Genomic DNA, 24,949 nt, shown 5'->3' with positions numbered 1-24,949 from the left:
TGGAAGGAAGGCAGCCATTGGCCCTCGGATAAAAACCTGGGTGGGTGTAAGGTCTGTGAATGTCGGTATCAAAGGCAGGGCCGTTTGGGAAGAAAATCAAAAAGCCATCAGACTTGTTTGTGGTTGACGTTTGTGCTGCACAAATGTATCTTAATGCAACAGTTACAATGGAGCCAAAAATCTGGATGTAGATTTGTGTTATTAAGAAAACTTGTCTTTTCCAGAAGAAGACAGTATTTTTATTGGCAAAATGCTGAATGAAACACACATCGACAACGGGGCAAAATGAGATGTACATCCTGAATGAAGATCAGGGTTTGTGTCATACAAATACGAAATGTCCCGGCCACAGCAAGATTTTTAGAAAAAGTGGACCACAGTTCAGATCTCACATTCAACTTCCTTTTTTTGCATGAGCTAAAGGTCGTGCATTAAAGAGCAGCAGCACCTCGGAGTCAAATATCACCCACACGCCCAGTAGAGGCCTTTTCTTTGAACGCTGCCTGCAGTGATGTTTCGAAGAAGTTAAAATGAAGAGGAACACTAATTTAAATTAGTAATATATATATAGGCTATAATGTGATACTTTTTTCATCACTCAAGATATGTTTGTATCTACTGGTGTGACTAGGAGGTGTCCAACATATTCACACTGGTGCTTCTACTGCTGCATCAACAGGCCTTCTTTTATGTGTAACTTTCTCTCTGCCTCTGTGACGAGACCTGCACAGCAAACGCATCTCTCGAGGTGTCTTGAAGAGGCCACTTAAAAGAACTAAAGGCAAGATCTGAGACATCTGGGGGGTTTTCAACTCAATCCCCAGATACTCCCCTCACACATCTCCTCACTGTACTGAGCTATTCAACACTGAGACCCCCCTCCCCTCCCTCCTTTGGACACCCTGAGAGCTCTGTGCTGCTGTCCCTTTCTCTCTGAAGCATTGCCTGAAGTCTACTATCTCTCTTGCTGTCTGTCTTTTGCATGACAATTATACTCCCAAGTCCATGGCCCAGGACAATGCTTGTATCGTTGGGGTTTGATGTCTTTTAAGCTATTGACCAGGCTCTTACAGCTCCCCGATCCCGGGCCTACAACACTTTATATCTAAGGAGAAGAGAGAGAGCTAATCTCTGGGTAGTGTCAGAAAAAAAGACATATTGATTATATTCTGTATTCTCTAAATCCATTATTTAAAGTTTCTTTTATCAGAGCTTTTGCTGATTTCAATTGACTCACTCTTGTTTTTGAGCTGACCTTTATTCCCTTTGAAAAGGCTTTCTTTTCCTAGTCTTACCTTACACTATTAATACAAACACTTGTATCTCTTAACTAACGATTTTTTACTTGTCTGTTCCTCATCTTCCTGTGAAATAGTTTCTCTAAACTACCTTTGATAAACAATTAAACAGCCCAATCAGCAAAACTAACATCATTGTTTTAATCAAACTGTCTACCAGTGAGGTATCACTTATTTTTAAGGGGCCTCAAGGCAAAAACATTAAGCACATTTTCTATCTATGCTTCCATGATGAATATGATGGCCTTTCATCTCAAAAGGAGTAAGAGATATTCAAATAGAGATTGGTTATTGCACCTGCCTCCTAGCAGTTTTGGACCTTTAGGCTATATATCAGACTGGGTGCCATAGTATTGGCCCACCACAGTGAACCCCGGACCTGCAGACCAGGGAGATACTTCAGCCTGGTGTTTGTTTCAGAAGACAGGCGGGGGAGGTGGTGGGTGTTGGGCGGAATCAAAGGGTTGAGACTTATTGTTCGAATCTGAAAAGGAGCTAATGGTCGACCATCGCAACTCGGGATCTGAAATCCACAGGGTGCCCCGGGGCCAGCTCGTACAATGGCCCCCCCTCTCCCTCCCCGCAGTGTGTCTTCCTGCCGCAATCTGCGGCCAACGACTCGCGCTGGGGGTGCGCATCTGTAGCAGTGCTCCGCCATACAGGCTCTCTGAACGACCATCGATCAAGGGTTAATGGGAGAAGTTCACCTGAATGCGGTCGGTGGTTTTACGATTCAGTCACTAGTATTCCACCATTTTAGTTTGGCAATGGAAAGAATAGCAATAAAGAGTAGTCACAGTATCATCCACGTTGGACTCTAACTTAAAATAAATATTCTACAGACATAAATCGTGTTTTCCTTTTTTTAAAAGGGCAAAAATAAATCTGCTTTATCTGATGTAAAAAATAGTGTTATTCCTGTTTCCAGTAGCATCAACAAAGTAAGAAGATTTAACACACCCAGCAACTCAGCTGGTTAAAAGATTGAGTCGTCATCATGCCATCATGTTCTTCTGACCCACTTCTCCGAAATCAAGCTTCACAACAACACTTTCATGGGTGTACATGTCACCCTGCTTATCTCGTTATTTCTATTAAAGAACGTTGAAGTCATTTCAAGTGCATTATCATACATTGTTTTTCCTCCAGTTTATTTATATGTGTATGAGCTGATAAAATGTTCTTAACAGAATAAATAGCCTGGCCCTTGTTATTGTTTGTTTAACAACTTTATGTTGCCAGATTCATTAAGTGCCTTTCTTTTGTCTAAATTATTCAGGATTTCAATGTCAGTTCATTTCATTTGGTTTAGATGTTAGTGATTAAAATAAATGCAGGTCTGAATGACAGGGATTTTAATATCAAAGCCATCTCCTTAAAGGGGAATAAGTTAAACAAACTGAGCTTTATAATTCATGTATGAGGTGAGCAAATTATAGTGTTACAATATGTATTTAAAGGAACACTGACCCGTGCCTTAGCAATGTTAATATTCTGACTAAAACTGTTGAATTATTAATATTTGTTTATGTAATGGTTTTAAATTGCACGTCATGAGTTTTACATTTGCTAAGAAACAGAAAAACATTGTAAATCTGCAGCCCAAAGGGCTGGATGTTTATTTGAAAACACGCCCACTACTTTAGGGTGAATCAAGGTCATTCACAAATTCACCATCAGCTATGGCCAATTGTCTACGCCAGCCAATGGGCGAAGAGATGAGGTGATCCCCCAACACCCGCAACTGTGATTAGGAAAACCTGTGGAGCAGGACAAGGAGAGGGACATTTGAGCTTGAAGGTGAGTTAAGTGCAGTAGTGTTAAAACAACTTGGTGGAGTAGGCCGTAGGCGTATTGGTGGTTATGTAGCACCAAAACTGCAACTGCCCAGACCTACACTTTTCGGACAATATCACCAGAAACGGACTTTTCGCCGGTTTTTCCCCCCTGGAGTGCTTTTCCTACCCCATCCTTCATTGGTGTGTGCGCATACGTGAAGCGGGTGGTTTAGAATCAGTCTCCACTGACTTTTTCCAAGTTTTAATTTTGGACGTTCGCTTTTATATACTTTTTAAGCTGTTTGGAAGATGTCTGAAAGATCGCATAGTCCGGAAAACCAAATCCGTCCGTATGACTTCAGCCGGGCCAACCATTGCGGCCAGCTGCTGGGTCATGAAGGTTTGGGCAGCGGTGGGCCGTTCCAGCTTCCCCACGGTGTCCTGACAGACCCGAGTCTCCTCTACAACAAGTCCGCATACAGTGGCTTCACATCGGCGTCTGCGCAGACCTTTTTCCCTTTCCCATCCGTCAATGGGGACTACAGGGGATCCGACCTGCAGGCCGGAGATTTTGGGCAAACCAAACATTGGTATCCCTTCGCTGCTCCCGAGTACACCGGCCAGGTACCCGGGGCAACAGCAGCTACCCAGCCTTTAAACCTGAGTCCCCCCATAGCCGAGACACGGGAGCAGATTAAACTCCCCGCAATAAAGATTGAGAAGGACATCGATGATTACTCCACGGAGGTTAAGATTCAGCAGTACCAATCAGCAGCCTCTGCTGCCATGTCCCATGGAGTTTTCTACCCGGCCTGGAACCCCTCCTTCTGGCCCGGCATCAACCACATCACACCGCCCGCCAGCAATAATCAAAATCCCTCGACATCCTCGGCATCTTCACCCTCCATGTCCCCCTCACCCCCAAGCAACGGGCTTCCGGAAAACTCGTTTTTCAGCGTGAACACAACCCAGGCCTCCGCCGGGCCGCAGACGCAGAACCCGGCCTCTTCAACTAGGAGCAGTGGGTCCTCCAGCGGTGGATGCAGCGACTCTGAGGAGGTAAAAGCATTAACTGAATATGGACTGAATCTATTTTATAAATACAGTTTACTTGTGGATCACATTGGGTATGAATGTAATCTATTGTTTTCTTCAGGAGAATCTTTCAACAGAAGAACTAGAGCAGTTTGCAAAGGAGCTGAAACACAAGCGCATAACATTGGGTTTTACCCAAGCTGATGTCGGTCTTGCCCTAGGAAACCTTTATGGTAAGTATGGCAACCATAAAGAGACAATTAACCACTGTTTAAAGTTTATAATTATTTATTGTCATAGCCTACATATAATGGTCAGCATCAGGAAGTGCAAATCCAAGATATGGTCTTTAATTTTGTGTCATTATGGTCAATCCAAGAACAAAGTCTATGTCAGCCTAGTTGGGCCCACTGTCTGCATTTGAATGTTATGGAGATTCACACTTATTATATTCTGTATATATAAATCACTAAAAAGAGTTTGGTCAATGCTGTGTATACAAGTTTGTGTATACTATCCTGAGAAGGATTGAGACTTTTGCATAGTTGAATCTCCATTTTGTCAAGTTTCGTCTTTCAACTTTTGGGCCATGACCCTTTTTTCAACTTGTGCTTTAATATTATTTTTCGTACATGTAGGTAAGATGTTCAGCCAGACGACCATTTGCCGCTTTGAGGCTCTGCAGCTGAGCTTCAAGAACATGTGCAAGCTGAAACCCCTTCTTCAGAGATGGCTGAATGAGGCAGAGACCTCAGACAATCCCCAGGATGTAAGTGCTATACTTTGACATCTGCCGACTAGTTTACAAGACAACAGAAGATCACTAAGCTTCATGGGATCCTTGGTCTATTCAGGCCTTGCTAACTTCCTGCTGAGTTAACCTGAATCAAGGCCCTCTACTCTTGTGAAATGTAAAATGCCACCTAGTGGCCATAAAACCTCTATGATGTGCACCAAGTGGGGGAGCCATCTTTTGAGAACATGGAGTTTACAAATCTTAATGTGGTTGTATTAATTACTGCATCAACCCTTACTAGCATGCTTTGATTCTTCAGATGTACAAGATTGAGCGAGTATTTGTTGACACCAGAAAGAGGAAGAGGAGGACCAGTCTGGAGGGAGCAGTGCGCTCTGCTCTTGAGACCTACTTTGTTAAGTGTCCGAAGCCAAATACCCAGGAGATCACTCACATCTCAGACGACCTGGGTCTGGAGAGAGATGTAAGTACAGCTGTGAAAGTTATGCCAATTGCCTTTTTAATTTTTATCGAAGCGTGTTTATTTAAAAAAAAAATGTTTATAAATCTGAGTCACATTTTTAAAAGACACTTGTTTCCTGTCAGGTCGTACGTGTGTGGTTCTGCAACCGAAGACAGAAAGGAAAGCGCCTGGCCGTGCCACTAGACGAAGAGTGTGATGGCCAGTACTACGAGCAGAGTCCTTCCCCACTGAATATGGCCCATTCCCCCATTCCAGGCCAGGGCTACCCCCTTTCCAGCTACCAGCTAGGAGGCGCCCCTCCTCCCACACTTTACATGCCCCAGCTGCACCGGCCCGACATCTTGAAACAGGGCCTGCACCACGGACTGGTTAGTCACCTGACTGGATAAAAGTGTTCATGTAGTCCCAGACATAACCACAGATTGCCCACCCAAGCCTCTCTGTCCAAGAAGAAGTCTCGTAAGCAGTAACCCAATCAACCAAACGCATTGGCAGGTCTTGGGATAAAAACACTCCTAGTTTAGAGGCTCTTTCAACTTTGAGATGGTTAAAGTATATCCTAATTACTGTTTTTAATGTCAGACATGAACTGCCAAGATCAACAACCTTAGTTCCTGCAACGGCTTTGACTTAAAACTAAGACATTTAACTGAATGTGCCTTTTGATTGTTTTCGTGTTCTTGGATAATGCATTGCAAGTTATTCCATAGGCTTTTACCATTGCCTTTTTAAGAATAATGGTAACAGATCTGTTCCTGGGTGGTTTTCTGTGGTGCGAATGAATTTAGATCTGAGTTATAAAAGGGAGATTTGGACCGAAAATCAGTCTTTCTGGTCAATATTTGTGCAATACTTCTGAATAGAGCAGTCATTGAAATGGAATTTTCCATAATTTTTGCACAAAGATGCTTTTGTAATGTTTAATATATCTCTTTTAATATTTCCCCATTTGTATACCAATAGATTCTGGCCTTATGACTGAGGCTGTGAGACTCATGGTAATGTTTTGAAGGAACTTGATAAATGATTTGCTATTCTCAAGTTTCATTGCTGCTTATCTGCCAATTGCACAATTTCCATATGTTCTCATCTCAGGTGAATTGAAGTGATTAATTTAGCTTTTATAGTGTATTTCAATACCTCAAAACTTTTTTTTTTTATTATTGTAAATGATTTTTATGTTAATGAAATGTTGAATTACAATTTATACCAAAAGTTAAATTTGGATGCTAATTGTTGTTTTTTTCTGGTATTGTTTTAAGAAGAGATGTTTTACTCTAAAGACTGTAATTTGAGTACATGAAGACATTAAATGTCACCAATCTGTTCAACCCAGAATGATCTAAGTGTGGATTATTGCCTCAGGATTGATTTTTACTTTGATATTACCAACGTGAAATCAAACTTGCTACACGCTTACTGGGATTTTCTGCAACATTTCCTCAACAGATTGTTAATGGATTAAAATATAATTTATTGACTTGGTAGCTATGCTAAAATGGTTTCAACCCAAACTACATCAACCTTAAATGCATAAAATCTAGTAAAACTGACTTTTTTCAAACATTCCATGTGTTGAATATGTCCAGTACTGATTTTTATATATATTTTTTAAACGAGGTATTTTTGCGGTAAAACCTCTTGTTTTGCATCAGTTTGAGGAAGCTGAGCTTTGTATAGATAAGTAATTCAGGGAGTGTCCTGCAATGAGACTCATTCACAATGTATTCATTAAGTAAACCATCTTTTAATTTGGAAAGTCAAGTTGGACATGAAAACATACCAACCATACAACAGACAAAACATATTTAAAAAAAGTCTCAGACATCTCCAAGCCCAAATACTTCAACAACGGGCTAGCCTTTTGAATAATGCAGCCCTACTAAAATATTTACAATGTAGTTCATGGATATTCCAAGCTTTCTCTCCAGTAGAATAGAGCACACTCAAGCTAATTTGACTTTAATTGAGATCAAATGGTTCACATGTTTCTGTTTTGAGTACAATATGTAACTATTTTACATTTACAGATACTTTATCCACACTCGTTTACTTATTTAATTTTTGAATGTGTTTTTAAAGCCCTTAACAGTGTCCAGACATAAACCATAATGCTTTTGTTTTTCAATTACATTGAAGTGCGTCGGTGTTCTTTACAGGAACCTTTGTGCTTGTACATGAGTTTAAAGAGGAGAAATGCTAAACGGCACAGCTCCAAAAAACTTAAATCCATTTTACTCCAGGGAGGTCAGTGAATAAGCATGTTTCCAAAGTGCCCTTAAAAAAGGGTTTTCCTGAAATCTCAAGGATGCTAATCCTCCAAAAATGTGATAAATTACACATTAACTATGTATATGCAAGCTCAAGTGTTATTAGCCCTTGACCCAGGCCTCTAGATTGGAGTAAACTTTCTCCTGAGGTAAGCTGTTATAATGTGAGCAGATCTTACACAGTCTCTCCCTCCAGTCTTTGTACAACTTTACTGTCCACTGATGTTTCCAAGTGAAATATTCACTGTAGCGTTTCTTGTCCTCTGCAAGCTGCTGTAGATACTCTCCTAAGTCCTTGACTGATGCAAACTCATCGACGTGGATAAAAGAATTAGGTGGAGCCACAGATTTGTAGTCGCCTAACGGGGGTCCCAGGATGACAGGCACCGCGCCACTTTGGTAAGCATTCCTCCACAGTTTTTCTGTGATGTAATCTTTGCTGATTGAGTTCTCAAAAGCCAAGTAGAAGAAGCAGCGAGAGATTGTAGGTAAGAGGGCATTTTGGGAAAGAGGTGTCTCGGTCCAACGTCCGTAAACCTTCACAGGAACTACTGCCTTTAGCTCTTGGTACACTTTGCTTCTCTTGTTGTCCTTTCTGTAGTTGCTGACCACCCAACAGGCCAAGGAGCTCTTATTGAGAGGGACATTGTCCACCAGATGTCCTTCAGCCTCCTTTGGTAGCAGCTGGCCGTATGGAATAGTGACATCAGCATCTCTCCTATAGCTGATGGTCATGTTGAATATATTTGCATACTGATGCAACTTTCCATTGTGAATAGGGGCTTCCAGGGACATCCAGGCCCACCTCTGGCCCTGTGGCCGTGGAAGGTCAAGGGGCAGCTTTTGGTGGCCCAGTGCCAGCTCTCTGTTGTGGAACACCACCACATCAGCGGAGGGGAACAAGGAGCGCTGGTCCACCAGTCTACAGCGAGGGATACGGTAGAGATCCCAGCACGTGTCCCCCTTCAGGGACGACGACTTGCCGTCGGGCCAATGCCACAGCAGGATCGTGATGTTAGGGAAACTGGAAGGATTTCCAGCTGTCTGGGCTGGAAATCTTCTCCACCATGCATTGAGAAGACACAGCGGTAAAACACAGAGAAAGGAGAGGAGGAAGAGGCGCTTCTTCATTGAGCCGAGCCCAGTCTTCTTAGTGTTGTAACACCCCTGTTGCAAAATAAATTAAGTAGGATTATAAAGGAGAACCGTGGTTTTTTTCGCGTACTTTTGCAGGTTTAAATCTAATCATTACAAATCATATACTTAACATCACAACTAACCATTTTTTGTAAAGTGTGCTGCTCTGTTGAGCAATGTTGATGTACCTTTCCTTCTGATTCATTTCCATAATACATACAAATCATTGCTGAGGCAAATCATTTCAAATCAATCTGTGAATTTCCTCATAATTCTTTTAAATGTGCTAATTGATTTCTATGTATGGAAACCAATGACCAATTTAGCATTTAGGACATATTTAACATACCAAGAATACAAAGACTCAAATGTTTTACTGAATAGACTGAAAATAATATAATGTGACTAAATAAGATTCATTTGATTAAATTGCACCATGTAGCTCAATAACAGAAGAGAGTAAGAGTCCTCCCTGGCAAAACAAAAGTATGCTTAAGCCTAAACAGGAAAAACACATTGTATTAACTACTTCCTTCCAAATGTACTCCATGTAACCACTGAAGACCCTAAGAGAGCAGAACAGGTGACACACATGAACAGGACATATAAGCCACCCTCTAAAAGGGGAATTCCTCATGTGTGGCAGTCATGACTCATGACAATGTAAAGTGAAAACCAAATTGATTCCTCAAAGTTTCTAAATGATGAAAATCACTTTTTTAGCATGCAGGTTTTATTTGAGTGTCTGTGATGTAATCCTCTGATGAGATTTGTAACGAGGACTTACCATCAGGTCCTCAGCTGTGACTCCCTGTATGAGGAAGAATCACGACTTCCCTCTCAAACCAAGAGGAACTGGAGTATATGCTTCCTCTTTCTCTATATGGACAAAAAGTGAAAATATTTGAAAGAGTTATAAGTGCTCTAGTCGAAACTAAATTAACATCTATCCATTGATGTAATCTCCCAGTCAGTCACCACTTAAAGACAAACATTTAATCATTTGTCAATACTTTCTTTAATGTCTTAGGAGGGATAGAAAATAATTCAATACATATTCAAAGTGGAAAACATTTAGATTGATGATTTATTTGCTTAATTTGCAGTTATTGAATCATACTCTAGTTATCCAGTCCTAAAAGTATCTATAGCCTCATTGCTGTAGTTTCCCCTTTGGAAAGAACATTATAAAAAGGAAAAAGACCATTAACTGAACAGTGTGCACACAAGGAACTAATGAATACTCGTATAATTTCAACCTGTGGAATTAAATAATACCTCTAAACAAAGCTTTCATCACATACCTCTCCCACTATCTCAATACAAAACACCTTTTAAGAGCATCCTGGCTGCATCATAAAATAAGGGAAATAACCATACATTGACACAACAGAAGCACTGCAGCTTAAACCATATCAAGAATATATATATCTACATCATTTGATATAAAAACAAACTGCCCAGTTATTTAATTATTTTCTTTTGAATCCGAAATCTTTACTTTAAAGAATAAACGTTAAAGGTGTTTTGTAACTGAAAAGTAGAATATCATAACCAGAACATTTTCCAGTGAAGGTGAGAGATTAAGAGATAAAGCCTTTAAATATGAATGATATAATTCCTTTTAAGTTACCCTCCATAGTTATACGTTTTAAGACAAACTGTGAACAGGATGTGGTGAAAGATTGATGTTGGCAATGGTACTTTGCCTCAGTGGTTTTTGTTCAGTGTTAGGCTACAAGGTGCAAAGGGCATGCCATAAAACACAATTTATGAATACAACACTAACCTGATCAAGAGATGAACGGCCTGTCCTCCATCCTCAGTCTCCGTCTTTGGTCGCTGCTGGTATGACAATTATCATGAGCTTGAAGTGCTTTAAAATAAAAAAAACAGCCCCTTTTAAAGGAAGCTGAGGTGTGGTTTTCTAAACATTGTGGAACATGAGTTCAGATGACGAGCATCGTGCAACCCCTCCTTTTTCTTCCACACCCCCTTAAACTCCTACTTTTTGGTGAAATGTACACTTATCTGCTCCCTGCTGTCTTTAAAAATGGAGAACAACCATTCAGGGGGTGTTTGCGACATGGGAAAGAAGAAGTGTACAACAGGATTTAAAGGGTTACACAAGAATAATCACAAAGCAATGATTCATCATCGTGTTGCTACATTGTAGAGGTTAACATATCAAAGTATACGCATGTACAAGTTTGATGCCCTTTTTTATTCCCACAAAGAGCATTGATGTGTGTGGCAGAGGCACTGAATGGTAGCATATGTTTATTTTTGTAATACTTTATGCATGGTTGGTTCAGGGTTTTTACCCTTTTGATTATAGTTTCTGTGGTTGATTGTCCTTGTCTTTAAAAGTGATACATTTGAAGTGTATAAATATGATTGGAAATAAATGATCTCATATCTCAAATGTAAATGTTTCATACAGACTGAGCAGCAAAATTCAGCTGTGCTGTCTGTGGAAGAAAAATAAAAGCTAAAAACACTGAAAAGTTTGATTTAAGTACCCGTGCCTCTGAGGCATTTAAGAAAGCAGGTGCCACTCACATCACCCATGCTAATGTTAAGAAATGAATAAGCAGATGTATCATCAATGGGAATTTGCACAACCAAAATAAAATGTTATATTAATAAATGACATCATCACTTTTATAAATAATAATACAAAACTTGCATCTGTCTTGAAATATATGTTAGCTATATTAGCTTAAATCAAGCATACTAAAGACTTATGAATACTTAAGGAACAATCCAAATCCTACATAGCAGATTACATTTCTGCCATGTTTATTCAGGTGTAAATGTATATTTGTATACTAAAGGACCACAAGAGGGCAGTGTTGTGTTGCCACAATCTTTTGTTCCCAGGCCCTTTCATTGCTATTCCACACCCTTCCGCAGATGCCCCCTCTCTTCTAGACACTGGTGATGATGATGCTGAAGATCTGGGTTTGATGAGGAGATCGGATGAAGAGGAGGTGTGATGAGGTCTTTGGATTAGCTCTCCTGGCACTGGATGTGGTGAAAGGAGGTGGATGGGGAGGAGGTGGTCGGCATCATGAACACCTGAAATCACAGCTGACTGCAGGAGAGAGGAGAACCATTTTAAAGTTTGGCTGCAGCACGGTGATTGGCTGCTGAGATTGAGGTGAATGTAGGTTAGCAGGAAGCCTGTGATGAGCTGATTAAGCAGCTGTGGAATTAATGTATACCAGTCTTCCTGAAAGAACTTGCGCTGAGCTTCATTTGTCAACAAGGTTAAACGGTTTACTTTGAAAAACAACATAGCTGCAATGTATCCCTATTGTTCTTAACTTCGGGGTTTATTAATAAGGAAGTAAGTATGGACAAAGCTCAAGTTTGTCTAATCTGTTCTTTACCAAAGAAATACTAGATAGTTCCACATGGTTGATTCTGAGGAGGAAACATCTCTCTTAGAGGTATGCAAACTATGAGAAGGCTAAGGTAACAAATAAACATAGCAATTGCTTTAGGATTATAAAGGTTGGTAGGAGGGGTTTTCATGTGGGAGATTGACGTGAGGTAAGATTACATGTCAGATGTATTCAGAAACAACAGCAACAACCTCATCAAACAGGACGTTTTGTTTATTTTGATTGGTTCCCAGGGCTGAATACAATGAAAGAAAGGTGATATCTTGAATTGAACTATCCTATTTACTAAATTAGTTTAATTAGCCTCATACAATATTAATCCAATTTGTGGATTCCTCAGCACAGAGTCACAGGTAACCCGCAGCTGTGAGATTAGGAAAACCTGTGGAGCAGGGGAAGGAGAGGGGCATTTGAGCTTGAAGGTGAGTTAAGTGCAGTAGTGTTAAAACAACTTGGTGGAGTAGGCCGTAGGCGTATTGGTGGGTATGTAGCACCAAAACTGCAACTGCCCAGACCTACACTTTTCGGACAATATCACCAGAAACGGACTTTTCGCCGGTTTTTCCCCCCTGGAGTGCTTTTCCTACCCCATCCTTCATTGGTGTGTGCGCATACGTGAAGCGGGTGGTTTAGAATCAGTCTCCACTGACTTTTTCCAAGTTTTAATTTTGGACGTTCGCTTTTATATACTTTTTAAGCTGTTTGGAAGATGTCTGAAAGATCTCATATATAGTCCGGAAAACCAAATCCGTCCGTATGACTTCAGCCGGGCCAACCATTGCGGCCAGCTGCTGGGTCATGAAGGTTTGGGCAGCGGTGGGCCGTTCCAGCTTCCCCACGGTGTCCTGACAGACCCGAGTCTCCTCTACAACAAGTCCGCCTACAGTGGCTTCACATCGGCGTCTGCTCAGACCTTTTTCCCTTTCCCATCCGTCAATGGGGACTACAGGGGATCCGACCTGCAGGCCGGAGATTTTGGGCAAACCAAGCATTGGTATCCCTTCGCTGCTCCCGAGTACACCGGCCAGGTACCCGGGGCAACAGCAGCTACCCAGCCTTTAAACCTGAGTCCCCCCATAGTCGAGACACGGGAGCAGATTAAACTCCCCGCAATAAAGATTGAGAAGGACATCGATGATTACTCCACGGAGGTTAAGATTCAGCAGTACCAATCAGCAGCCTCTGCTGCCATGTCCCATGGAGTTTTCTACCCGGCCTGGAACCCCTCCTTCTGGCCCGGCATCAACCACATCACACCGCCCGCCAGCAATAATCAAAATCCCTCGACATCCTCGGCATCTTCACCCTCCATGTCCCCCTCACCCCCAAGCAACGGGCTTCCGGAAAACTCGTTTTTCAGCGTGAACACAACCCAGGCCTCCGCCGGGCCGCAGACGCAGAACCCGGCCTCTTCAACTAGGAGCAGTGGGTCCTCCAGCGGTGGATGCAGCGACTCTGAGGAGGTAAAAGCATTAACTGAATATGGACTGAATCTATTTTATAAATACAGTTTACTTGTGGATCACATTGGGTATGAATGTAATCTATTGTTTTCTTCAGGAGAATCTTTCAACAGAAGAACTAGAGCAGTTTGCAAAGGAGCTGAAACACAAGCGCATAACATTGGGTTTTACCCAAGCTGATGTCGGTCATGCCCTAGGAAACCTTTATGGTAAGTATGGCAACCATAAAGAGCTAATTAACCACTGTTTAAAGTTTATAATTATTTATTGTCATAGCCTACATATAATGGTCAGCATCAGGAAGTGCAAATCCAAGATATGGTCTTAATTTTGCGTCATTATGGTCAATCCAAGAACAAAGTCTATGTCAGCCTAGTTGGGCCCACTGTCTGCATTTGAATGTTATGGAGATTCACACTTATTATATTCTGTATATATAAATCACTAAAAAGAGTTTGGTCAATGCTGTGTATACAAGTTTGTGTATACTATCCTGAGAAGGATTGAGACTTTTGCATAGTTGAATCTCCATTTTGTCAAGTTTCGTCTTTCAACTTTTGGGCCATGACCCTTTTTTCAACTTGTGCTCCAATATTATTTTTTGTACATGTAGGTAAGATGTTCAGCCAGACGACCATTTGCCGCTTTGAGGCTCTGCAGCTGAGCTTCAAGAACATGTGCAAGCTGAAACCCCTTCTTCAGAGATGGCTGAATGAAGCAGACACCTCAGACAATCCCCAGGATGTAAGTGCTATACTTTGACATCTGCCGACTAGTTTACAAGACAACAGAAGATCACTAAGCTTCATGGGATCCTTGGTCTATTCAGGCCTTGCTAACTTCCTGCTGAGTTAACCTGAATCAAGGCCCTCTACTCTTGTGAAATGTAAAATGCCACCTAGTGGCCATAAAACCTCTATGATGTGCACCAAGTGGGGGAGCCATCTTTTGAGAACATGGAGCTTACAAATCTTAATGTGGTTGTATTAATTACTGCATCAACCCTTACTAGCATGCTTTGATTCTTCAGATGTACAAGATTGAGCGAGTATTTGTTGACACCAGAAAGAGGAAGAGGAGGACCAGTCTGGAGGGAGCAGTGCGCTCTGCTCTTGAGACCTACTTTGTTAAGTGTCCGAAGCCAAATACCCAGGAGATCACTCACATCTCAGACGACCTGGGTCTGGAGAGAGATGTAAGTACAGCTGTGAAAGTTATGCCAATTGCCTTTTTAATTTTTATCGAAGCGTGTTTATTTAAAAAAAAAAATTTTTATAAAGATGAGTCACATTTTTAAAAGACACTTGTTTCCTGTCAGGTCGTACGTGTGTGATTCTGCAACCGAAGACAGAAAGGAAAGCGCCTGGCCGTGCCACTAGACGAAGAGTGTGATGGCCAGTACTACGAGCAGAGTCCTTCCCCACTGAATATGGCCCACTCCCCCATTCCAGGCCAGGGCTACCCCCTTTCCAGCTACCAGCTAGGAGGCGCCCCTCCTCCCACACTTTACATGCCCCAGCTGCACCGGCCCGACATCTTGAAACAGGGCCTGCACCACGGACTGGTTAGTCACCTGACTGGATAAAAGTGTTCATGTAGTCCCAGACATAACCACAGATTGCCCACCCAAGCCTCTCTGTCCAAGAAGAAGTCTCGTAAACAGTAACCCAATCAACCAAACGCATTGGCAGGTCTTGGGATAAAAACACTCCTAGTTTAGAGGCTCTTTCAACTTTGAGATGGTTAAAAGTATATCCTAATTACTGTTTTTAATGTCAGACATGAACTGCCAAGATCAACAACCTTAGTTCCTGCAACGGCTTTGACTTAAAACTAAGACATTTTAACTGAATGTGCCTTTTGATTGTTTTCGTGTTCTTGGATAATGCATTGCAAGTTATTCCATAGGCTTTTACCATTGCCTTTTTAAGAATAATGGTAACAGATCTGTTCCTGGGTGGTTTTCTGTGGTGCGAATGAATTTAGATCTGAGTTATAAAAGGGAGATTTGGACCGAAAATCAGTCTTTCTGGTCAATATTTGTGCAATACTTCTGAATAGAGCAGTCATTGAAATGGAATTTTCCATAATTTTTGCACAAAGATGCTTTTGTAATGTTTAATATATCAATTTTAATATTTCCCCATTTGTATACCAATAGAATCTGGCCTTATGACTGAGGCTGTGAGACTCATGGTACTGTTTTGAAGGAACTTGATAAATGATTTGCTATTCTCAAGTTTCATTGCTGCTTATCTGCCAATTGCACAATTTCCATATGTTCTCATCTCAGGTGAATTGAAGTGATTAATTTAGCTTTTATAGTGTATTTCAATACCTCAAAACTTTTTTTTTTTATTATTGTAAATGATTTTTATGTTAATGAAATGTTGAATTACAATTTATACCAAAAGTTACATTTGGATGCTAATTGGTGTTTTTGTCTGGTATTGTTTTAAGAAGAGATTTTTTACTCTAAAGACTGTAATTTGAGTACATGAAGACATTAAATGTCACCAATCCGTTCAACCCAGAATGATCTAAGTGTGGATTATTGCCTCAGGATTGATTTTTACTTTGATATTACCAACGTGAAATCAAACTTGCTACACGCTTACTGGGATTTTCTGCAACATTTCCTCAACAGATTGTTAATGGATTAAAATATAATTTATTGACTTGGTAGCTATGCTAAAATGTTTTCAACCCAAACTACCTCAACCTTAAATGCATAAAATCTAGTAAAACTGACTTTGTTCAAACATTCCATGTGTTGAATATGTCCAGTACTGATTTTTATATATATTTTTTAAACAAGGTATTTTTGCGGTAAAACCTCTTGTTTTGCATCAGTTTGAGGAAGCTGAGCTTTGTATAGATAAGTAATTCAGGGAGTGTCCTGCAATGAGACTCATTCACAATGTATTCATTAAGTAAACCATCTTTTAATTTGGAAAGGGAAGTTGGACATGAAAACATACCAACCATACAACAGACAAAACATATTTAAAAAATGTCTCAGACATCTCCAAGCCCAAATACTTCAACAACGGGCTAGCCTTTTGAATAATGCAGCCCTACTAAAATATTTACAATGTAGTTCATGGGTATTCCAAGCTTTCGCTCTAGTAGAATATAGCACACTCAAGCTAATTTGACTTTAATTGAGATCAAATGGTTCACATGTTTCTGTTTTGAGTACAATATGTAACTATTTTACATTTACAGATACTTTATCCACACTCGTTTACTTATTTAATTTTTGAATGTGTTTTTAAAGCCCTTAACAGTGTCCAGACATAAACCATAATGCTTTTGTTTTTCAATTACATTGAAGTGCATCGGTGTTCTTTACAGGAACCTTTGTGCTTGTACATGAGTTTAAAGAGGAGAAATGCTAAACAGCACAGCTCCAAAAAACTTAAATCCATTTTACTCCAGGGAGGTCAGTGAATAAGTGAATAAGCATGTTTCCAAAGTGCCCTTAAAAAAGGGTTTTCCTGAAATCTCAAGGATGCTAATCCTCCAAAAATGTGATAAATTACACATTAACTATGTATATGCAAGCTCAAGTGTTATTAGCCCTTGACCCAGGCCTCTAGATTGGAGTAAACTTTCTCTTGAGGTAAGCTGTTATAATGTGAGCAGATCTTACACAGTCTCTCCCTCCAGTCTTTGTACAACTTTACTGTCCACTGATGTTTCCAAGTGAAATATTCACTGTAGCGTTTCTTGTCCTCTGCAAGCTGCTGTAGATACTCTCCTAAGTCCTTGACTGATGCAAACTCATCGACGTGGATAAAAGAATTAGGTGGAGCCACAGATTTGTAGTCGCCTAACGGGGGTCCCAGGATGACAGGCACCGCGCCACTTTGGTAAGCATTCCTCCACAGTTTTTCTGTGATGTAATCTTTGCTGATTGAGTTCTCAAAAGCCAAGTAGAAGAAGCAGCGAGAGATTGTAGGTAAGAGGGCATTTTGGGAAAGAGGTGTCTCGGTCCAACGTCCGTAAACCTTCACAGGAACTACTGCCTTTAGCTCTTGGTACACTTTGCTTCTCTTGTTGTCCTTTCTGTAGTTGCTAACCACCCAACAGGCCAAGGAGCTCTTATTGAGAGGGACATTGTCCACCAGATGTCCTTCAGCCTCCTTTGGTAGCAGCTGGCCGTATGGAATAGTGACATCAGCATCTCTCCTATAGCTGATGGTCATGTTGAATATATTTGCATACTGATGCAACTTTCCATTGTGAATAGGGGCTTCCAGGGACATCCAGGCCCACCTCTGGCCCTGTGGCCGTGGAAGGTCAAGGGGCAGCTTTTGGCGGCCCAGTGCCAGCTCTCTGTTGTGGAACACCACCACATCAGCGGAGGGGAACAAGGAGCGCTGGTCCACCAGTCTACAGCGAGGGATACGGTAGAGATCCCAGCACGTGTCCCCCTTCAGGGACGACGACTTGCCGTCGGGCCAATGCCACAGCAGGATCGTGATGTTACGGAAGCTGGAAGGATTTACAGCTGTCTGGGCTGGAAATCTTCTCCACCATGCATTGAGAAGACACAGCGGTAAAACACAGAGAAAGGAGAGGAGGAAGAGGCGCTTCTTCATTGAGCCGAGCCCAGTCTTCTTAGTGTTGTAACACCCCTGTTGCAAAATAAATTAAGTAGGATTATAAAGGAGAACCGTGGTTTTTTCGCGTACTTTTGCAGGTTTAAATCTAATCATTACAAATCATATACTTAACATCACAACTAACCATTTTTTGTAAAGTGTGTTGCTCTGTTGAGCAATGTTGATGTACCTTTCCTTCTGATTCATTTCCATAATACATACAAATCATTGCTGAGGCAAATCATTTCAAATCAATCTGTGAATTTCCTCATAATTCTTTTAAATGTGCTAATTGATTTCTATGTATGGAAACCAATGACCAATTTAGCATTTAGGACATATTTAACCAACCCGGTATCACGGTGAGACGTGAACATGTGACGCTTTACCATTGCTGGGAGACGTGAAGATGTCACGGTTTCGTCTTTTCAAAACGTGAAAAGCGTGACAGCTACACGGTATTGTTAACCCATGTTAACCAGTGGAGAAATAACCGGAAATACCAAGCAAATGCTACCCCGACGTAATGATTTATTTTGTAATAGTCACACTCGATTACAGCGATTTTCTTGTTGCCCCAGCTGGTCGACACCTCTTTTAGCATAAACAAAGGCTACATTAATGTATTAAATCGATGTTAATCCATGCGTGTGGATGTGGAATTAACGGACGTGACGTTGTGCGATTGAGTTGCCAAGCAACAGCTTCGGTTCATGTTAATTTACAAACTATTCAACTACAACCGTAGTTATATTTAAAAACATGTTAGAAGGCCTCACGAAATACTTTAATGCACATTAAAATGTAAATGTGAAGGAATGTGTGTATAACAAAATACATCGGTCATTAAACGAAACCGGAAACAGACGTAGGCAAGATCCTCAGCTCGATGATTGGATGGTTATCCGCAATGCATGCTGGGATTTGGTGTGTATGTGATGTGAAATCTGAAAACGTTTTTTAAAAATACAATAATACTTTATTCCGAGTGTGCTTGCTTTTCTCTTTGAAAGTCATCACATAACGGCATTGTAATACACGGTTCGGCTGCATTAAATATTACATATCTGCCCTAATTCTCTATTTATAGAGCCCTGATGAGAAGACTTTGAGACAAACATGAGGCACTGAAAACGTGACGTGGATCATAAATATATAAGCAATTAAACAACATCTTACATTTAATTTCACACAATACGTCTCCTTGCAGTATCAACACTAATTCGGCTGACTTTTATATTTGATCCAATTGGTAGATAGGCTGTATTTACACCATAACCGTGCAGAGCTGATAGAAAGGGACACCTGGTGGTCAAAACACGTTATTGAATTGTATTATACTTATTATTATACATACTTTTTTAGCATATTGTTTATTTTATTCTAACTTAGTACTTTTTTAACGCATGTAAGATATGCAACACTAAGCTGTCTGTGGCTCTTTCCTGCTGTAACGCTGCACATTTCCCCTCTGTGGAACTAATAAAGGTATTCTGATTCTGATTCTTTAATGGTCACACATGCAGAGCACACAGCACACAGTGACATTTGTATCTACAGATAAATATTAAGCCTGACAAAGTACTTAACGTCTAATATATTGCTTTCCTGAAATGTTAACTATGTTTAAGCACTTATTTGTTTATTATTTGTTTATTATTAAACTGATATTATACATATGTATTATACTCTTATAAGATGTATGTAGATAGTATAAGAAATGTGCAGAATGACAGTTTAATGGTGGAGTATAAACACATATTGATAGATGTCTTGTAATGCACTGTTGAGGAACCTGCGACCCAAGTTGTTCATTCATTGCATAACTACACAGTAGTTGTGTATAATATGATATGTCAATAAACCTTAGCTTATAAAATCTTGAAATCTTGAAAGGGATGTTCAAACTAGTCATTATATACAGTCTTTAATGAACTATTAGTAGAGAATAACGAGTAATGAATATACTTTATAGAGATCCTATTAATATCTAATAATAAAATAATAAAATTCAATAACGTGCTTTGACCACCAGGTGTCCCTTTCTATCAGCTCTGCACGGTTATGGTTTAAATACAGCCTATCTACCAATTGGATCAAATATAAAAGTCAGCCGAATTAGTGTTGATACTGCAAGGAGACGCATTGTGTGAAAAGAAATGTAAGATGTTGTATAATTGCTTATATATTTATGATCAACGTCACGTATTCAGTTTTGGCGGCAGTTCTCCTGTTTGTCTAGAAGTCTTCTCAGCAGGGCTCTATAAATAGAGAACTACGGCAGATATGTCATATTTAATACAGCCGAACCGTGTATTACAAAGCCGTTATGTGATGACTTTCAAAGAGTAAAGCAAGCACACTCGGAATAAAGTATTATTGTATTTATAAAAAAAAAACGTTTTCAGATTTCACATCACATAAACACCAAATCCCAGCATGCATTGCGGATAACCATCCAATCATCGAGCTGAGGATCTTGCCTACGTCTGTTTCCGGTTTCGTTTAATGACCGATGTATTTTGTTATACACACATTCCTTCACATTTACATTTTAATGTGCATTAAAGTATTTCGTGAGGCCTTCTAACATGTTTTTAAATATAACTACGGTTGTAGTTGAATAGTTTGTAAATTAACATGAACCGAAGCTGTTGCTTGGCAACTCAATCGCACAACGTCACGTCCGTTAATTCCACATCCACACGCATGGATTAACATCGATTTAATACATGTATTAAATCGATCTTAATCCATAAACAAAGGCTACATTAATGTATTAATGTAGCCTTTGTTTATGCTAAAAAAGGTGTCGACCAGCTGGGGCAACAAGAAAATCGCTGTAATCGAGTGTGACTATTACAAAATAAATCATTACGTCGGGGTAGCATTTGCTTGGTATTTCCGGTTATTTCTCCACTGGTTAACATGGGTTAACAATACCGTGTAGCTGTCACGCTTTTCACGTTTTGAAAAGACGAAACCGTGACATCTTCACGTCTCCCAGCAATGGTAAAGCGTCACATGTTCACGTCTCACCGTGATACCGGGTTGTATTTAACATACCAAGAATACAAAGACTCAAATGTTTTACTGAATAGACTGAAAATAATATAATGTGACTAAATAAGATTAATTTGATTAAATTGCACCATGTAGCTCAATAACAGAAGACAGTAAGAGTCCTCCCTGGCAAAACAAAAGTATGCTTAAGCCTAAACAGGAAAAACACATTGTATTAACTACTTCCTTCCAAATGTACTCCATGTAACCACTGAAGACCCTAAGAGAGCAGAACAGGTGACACACATGAACAGGACATATAAGCCACCCTCTAAAAGGGGAATTCCTCATGTGTGGCAGTCATGACTCATGACAATGTAAAGTGAAAACCAAATTGATTCCTCAAAGTTTCTAAATGATGAAAATCACTTTTTTAGCATGCAGGTTTTGTTTGAGTGTCTGTGATGTAATCCTCTGATGAGATTTGTAACGAGGACTTACCATCAGGTCCTCAGCTGTGACTCCCCGTATGAGGAAGAATCACGACTTCCCTCTCAAACCAAGAGGAACTGGAGTATATGCTTCCTTTTCTCTATATGGACAAAAAGTGAAAATATTTGAAAGAGTTATAAGTGCTCTAGTCGAAACTAAATTAACATCTATCCATTGATGTAATCTCCCAGTCAGTCACCACTTAAAGACAAACATTTAATCATTTGTCAATACTTTCTTTAATGTCTTAGGAGGGATAGAAAATAATTCAATACATATTCAAAGTGGAAAACATTTAGATTGATGATTTCTTTGCTTAATTTGCAGTTATTGAATCATACACCAGTTATCCAGTCCTAAAAGTATCTAGCCTCATTGCTGTAGTTTCCTCTTTGGAAAGAACATTATAAAAAGGAAAAAGACCATTAACTGAACAGTGTGCACACGAGGAACTAATGAATAGGCTACTCGTATAATTTCAACCTGTGGAATTAAATAATACCTCTAAACAAAGCTTTCATCACATACCTCTCCCACTATCTCAATACAAAACACCTTTTAAGAGCATCCTGGCTGCATCATAAAATAAGGGAAATAACCATACATTGACACAACAGAAGCACTGCAGCTTAAACCATATCAAGAATATATATATCTACATCATTTGATATAAAAACAAACTGCCCAGTTATTTAATTATTTTCTTTTGAATCCGAAATCTTTACTTTAAAGAATAAACGTTAAAGGTGTTTTGTAACTGAAAAGTAGAATATCATAACCAGAACATTTTCCAGTGAAGGTGAGAGATTAAGAGATAAAGCCTTTAAATATGAATGATATAATTCCTTTTAAGTTACCCTCCATAGTTATACGTTTTAAGACAAACTGTGAACAGGATGTGGTGAAAGATTGATGTTGGCAATGGTACTTTGCCTCAGTGGTTTTTGTTCAGTGTTAGGCTACAAGGTGCAAAGGGCATGCCATAAAACACAATTTATGAATACAACACTAACCTGATCAAGAGATGAACGGCCTGTCCTCCGTCCTCAGTCTCCGTCTTTGGTCGCTGCTGGTATGACAATTATCATGAGCTTGAAGTGCTTTAAAATAAAAATAAAACAGCCCCTTTTAAAGGAAGCTGAGGTGTGGTTTTCTAAATATTGTGGAACATGAGTTCAGATGACGAGCATCGTGCACAGACCCGGCGCCGGAACAAATCTAAAGGGAGCGCATATGATTTTCATGGGAGGGCACACAAAACCGTCATGCGCTGCGGGCCTGCGGCACAATATATATCAAACAGCAAGGCCAACAGCATTGCGTAAAGACGCACACTTATCGCAAATACATACACAAATAAAGGGCAACATAGAAACCACTTTTGAAACATTGTGTGCGTGGCAGCACACACACTGGTAAATCACGAGCAAGGCACACTGGTTAAGGATGGCAGCTTCCTCATCGCTGCACTCGGAGAAAAATAAACGGAGACGATGAACTGTTTAACCCGCCTTGGGCATGGTTTATTTTCCTATGCACTGCAGGTGCATCCTTTCGCTCAGCCGAGCTAACTTAGAACATTATTTTTGGCCAACTCTGCATCTTTGTGCAGCGTATACTCAAACAGCGATAGGAAGAGCCCACTGCCTGACTCGGACATGCTGTGGAGTGAATCGAGTCACATCTGAGAGGGAGTTGGTTGACGGCTAAAAAAGCTATAATATCAACGACAGCTGACACGTAATAACGGTTCCGTGCCAGCTGATCTGCACCAAAGTACTAATTTCCTTATTTGTTTCCTCGCGTATCTGTCTCTCTTTCCACACACTCTCACATGAAATGTGTTCTTTTGATGCGGCATGCCTTAGCAGTCCTGTATCAGTCTGTAATGCGTGTTTCCAGTCGCAAAAACCTTTGACAGTAAAAGCCACATCAGATGAAGACGTATTTACTTTAAAGTGTCTACAGGGGAAACAAAAGGCTGCGTCTGCTTTTAACGAATCTTCAAGCCGGTCTGTTGTTGTACCATGCAGCGGCAAAAGTGCGCTTCTTTCCTGAAAACAATCTCCCTGATAACGATCCAGTTTCACCTCGTTGGGTTTATTAACCCCAAGATCATCTGGGGCTGTTGGTCTTTGAGCGGTTGCTTTTCAGCCAATTTCTGATGTCCATTTTGTAATTCAAACAGAAATGGGAGTCTACAGAATGCACAATAAACAAACAAATCCAGAAGGCGGCAGAGTGTGACGCTGTGATTGGTCTAAATGTGGACAAATCACAACAGACACATGAATTTATTTGACATAGCCTGCGATTTTTTGTTTTAGTTACTATCTGACATCGTATACATCGTAGCATAAAAGTTCACAGTTTATTTATAATTTTAAAAAAAAAAACATAAAAAAAAAAAAACGTTATAAATAATAAAAAACGTGTTTATTGGGGGAGGGCAGGAATGTCAAATGGGCATGCCTTAGCAGTCCTGTATCAGTCTGTAATACGTGTTTCCAGTCGCAAAAACCTTTGACAGTAAAAGCCACATCAGATGAAGACGTATTTACTTTAAAGTGTCTACAGGGGAAACAAAAGGCTGCGTCTGCTTTTAACGAATCTTCAAGCCGGTCTGTTGTTGTACCATGCAGCGGCAAAAGTGCACTTCTTTCCTGAAAACAATCTCCCTGATAACGATCCAGTTTCACCTCGTTGGGTTTATTAACCCCAAGATCATCTGGGGCTGTTGGTCTTTGAGCGGTTGCTTTTCAGCCAATTTCTGATGTCCATTTTGTAATTCAAACAGAAATGGGAGTCTACAGAATGCACAATAAACAAACAAATCCAGAAGGCGGCAGAGTGTGACGCTGTGATTGGTCTAAATGTGGACAAATCACAACAGACACATGAATTTATTTGACATAGCCTGCGATTTTTTGTTTTAGTTACTATCTGACATCGTATACATCGTAGCATAAAAGTTCACAGTTTATTTATAATTAAAAAAAAAAAAACATAAAAAAAAAAAAAATGTTATAAATAATAAAAAACGTGTTTATTGGGGGAGGGCAGGAATGTCAAATGGGAGGGCCTGGTCCTCCCTGGCCCTCCCACGGCGCCGGGCATGATCGTGCAACCCCTCCTTTTTCTTCCACACCCCCTTAAACTCCTACTTTTTGGTGAAATGTACACTTATCTGCTCCCTGCTGTCTTTAAAAATGGAGAACAACCATTCAGGGGGT

The 24,949-nt window shown here is 40.2% G+C and overlaps 3 protein-coding genes across 8 annotated transcripts; 2 read left to right on the top strand and 1 right to left on the bottom strand.

The window, feature by feature from the left end:
• The first annotated feature begins 2,886 nt into the window (after positions 1–2,886).
• pou5f3 (POU domain, class 5, transcription factor 3) lies at positions 2,887–5,877 on the top strand. Its single transcript, XM_034198164.1, has 5 exons — positions 2,887–4,135; positions 4,233–4,344; positions 4,750–4,880; positions 5,167–5,331; positions 5,454–5,877. The coding sequence occupies exons 1-5, from the start codon at positions 3,386–3,388 to the stop codon at positions 5,718–5,720; spliced, it is 1,425 nt and encodes a 474-aa protein (XP_034054055.1). The 5' UTR covers positions 2,887–3,385; the 3' UTR covers positions 5,721–5,877.
• A 1,181-nt stretch (positions 5,878–7,058) lies between these two features.
• On the bottom strand, positions 7,059–24,324 carry LOC117534106 (fucosyltransferase 7 (alpha (1,3) fucosyltransferase)). 6 transcript variants are annotated; one of them, XM_034198157.1, is made up of 5 exons: positions 22,730–23,057; positions 21,726–21,816; positions 10,528–10,614; positions 9,526–9,617; positions 7,059–8,768 (listed from the first exon to the last, which is right to left on the bottom strand). In XM_034198157.1, exons 4-5 carry the CDS (start codon positions 9,526–9,528, stop codon positions 7,704–7,706), a joined length of 1,068 nt encoding a protein of 355 aa, XP_034054048.1. In that variant the 5' UTR covers positions 9,529–9,617; positions 10,528–10,614; positions 21,726–21,816; positions 22,730–23,057; the 3' UTR covers positions 7,059–7,703. The 6 variants fall into 6 exon arrangements, with proteins under 6 accessions (XP_034054048.1, XP_034054052.1, XP_034054049.1 ...); XM_034198161.1 differs by lacking the exon at positions 9,526–9,617 and having other exon boundaries at positions 22,730–23,058; XM_034198158.1 differs by lacking the exons at positions 7,059–8,768; positions 9,526–9,617; positions 10,528–10,614 and adding exons at positions 16,537–18,254; positions 24,278–24,324 and having other exon boundaries at positions 22,730–22,816.
• Positions 10,825–16,028, top strand: LOC117534082 (POU domain, class 5, transcription factor 1-like). The gene is made up of 7 exons (XM_034198121.1): positions 10,825–10,840; positions 11,622–11,731; positions 12,640–13,611; positions 13,709–13,820; positions 14,225–14,355; positions 14,642–14,806; positions 14,930–16,028. Exons 1-7 carry the CDS (start codon positions 10,825–10,827, stop codon positions 14,942–14,944), a joined length of 1,521 nt encoding a protein of 506 aa, XP_034054012.1. The 3' UTR covers positions 14,945–16,028.
• Positions 24,325–24,949: the final 625 nt, after the last annotated feature.

The sequence above is a fragment of the Gymnodraco acuticeps genome, unplaced genomic scaffold (genome assembly GCF_902827175.1).
Source record: "Gymnodraco acuticeps unplaced genomic scaffold, fGymAcu1.1, whole genome shotgun sequence".
NCBI classification, from domain to species: domain Eukaryota; kingdom Metazoa; phylum Chordata; class Actinopteri; order Perciformes; family Bathydraconidae; genus Gymnodraco; species Gymnodraco acuticeps.
This window is presented reverse-complemented; position numbering and strand designations above follow the sequence as displayed.

Coding starts and splice junctions, on each gene's coding strand:
- pou5f3 (XM_034198164.1), top strand. CDS start 3,386: ATGTCTGAAAGATCGCATAGTCCGGAAAACCAAATCCGTCCGTATGAC. Junction 4,136..4,232: donor GATGCAGCGACTCTGAGGAG/GTAAAAGCATTA, acceptor TGTTTTCTTCAG/GAGAATCTTTCAACAGAAGA. Junction 5,332..5,453: donor ACCTGGGTCTGGAGAGAGAT/GTAAGTACAGCT, acceptor GTTTCCTGTCAG/GTCGTACGTGTGTGGTTCTG.
- LOC117534082 (XM_034198121.1), top strand. Junction 11,732..12,639: donor GGAGATCGGATGAAGAGGAG/GTGTGATGAGGT, acceptor GTGGGTATGTAG/CACCAAAACTGCAACTGCCC. Junction 13,612..13,708: donor GATGCAGCGACTCTGAGGAG/GTAAAAGCATTA, acceptor TGTTTTCTTCAG/GAGAATCTTTCAACAGAAGA.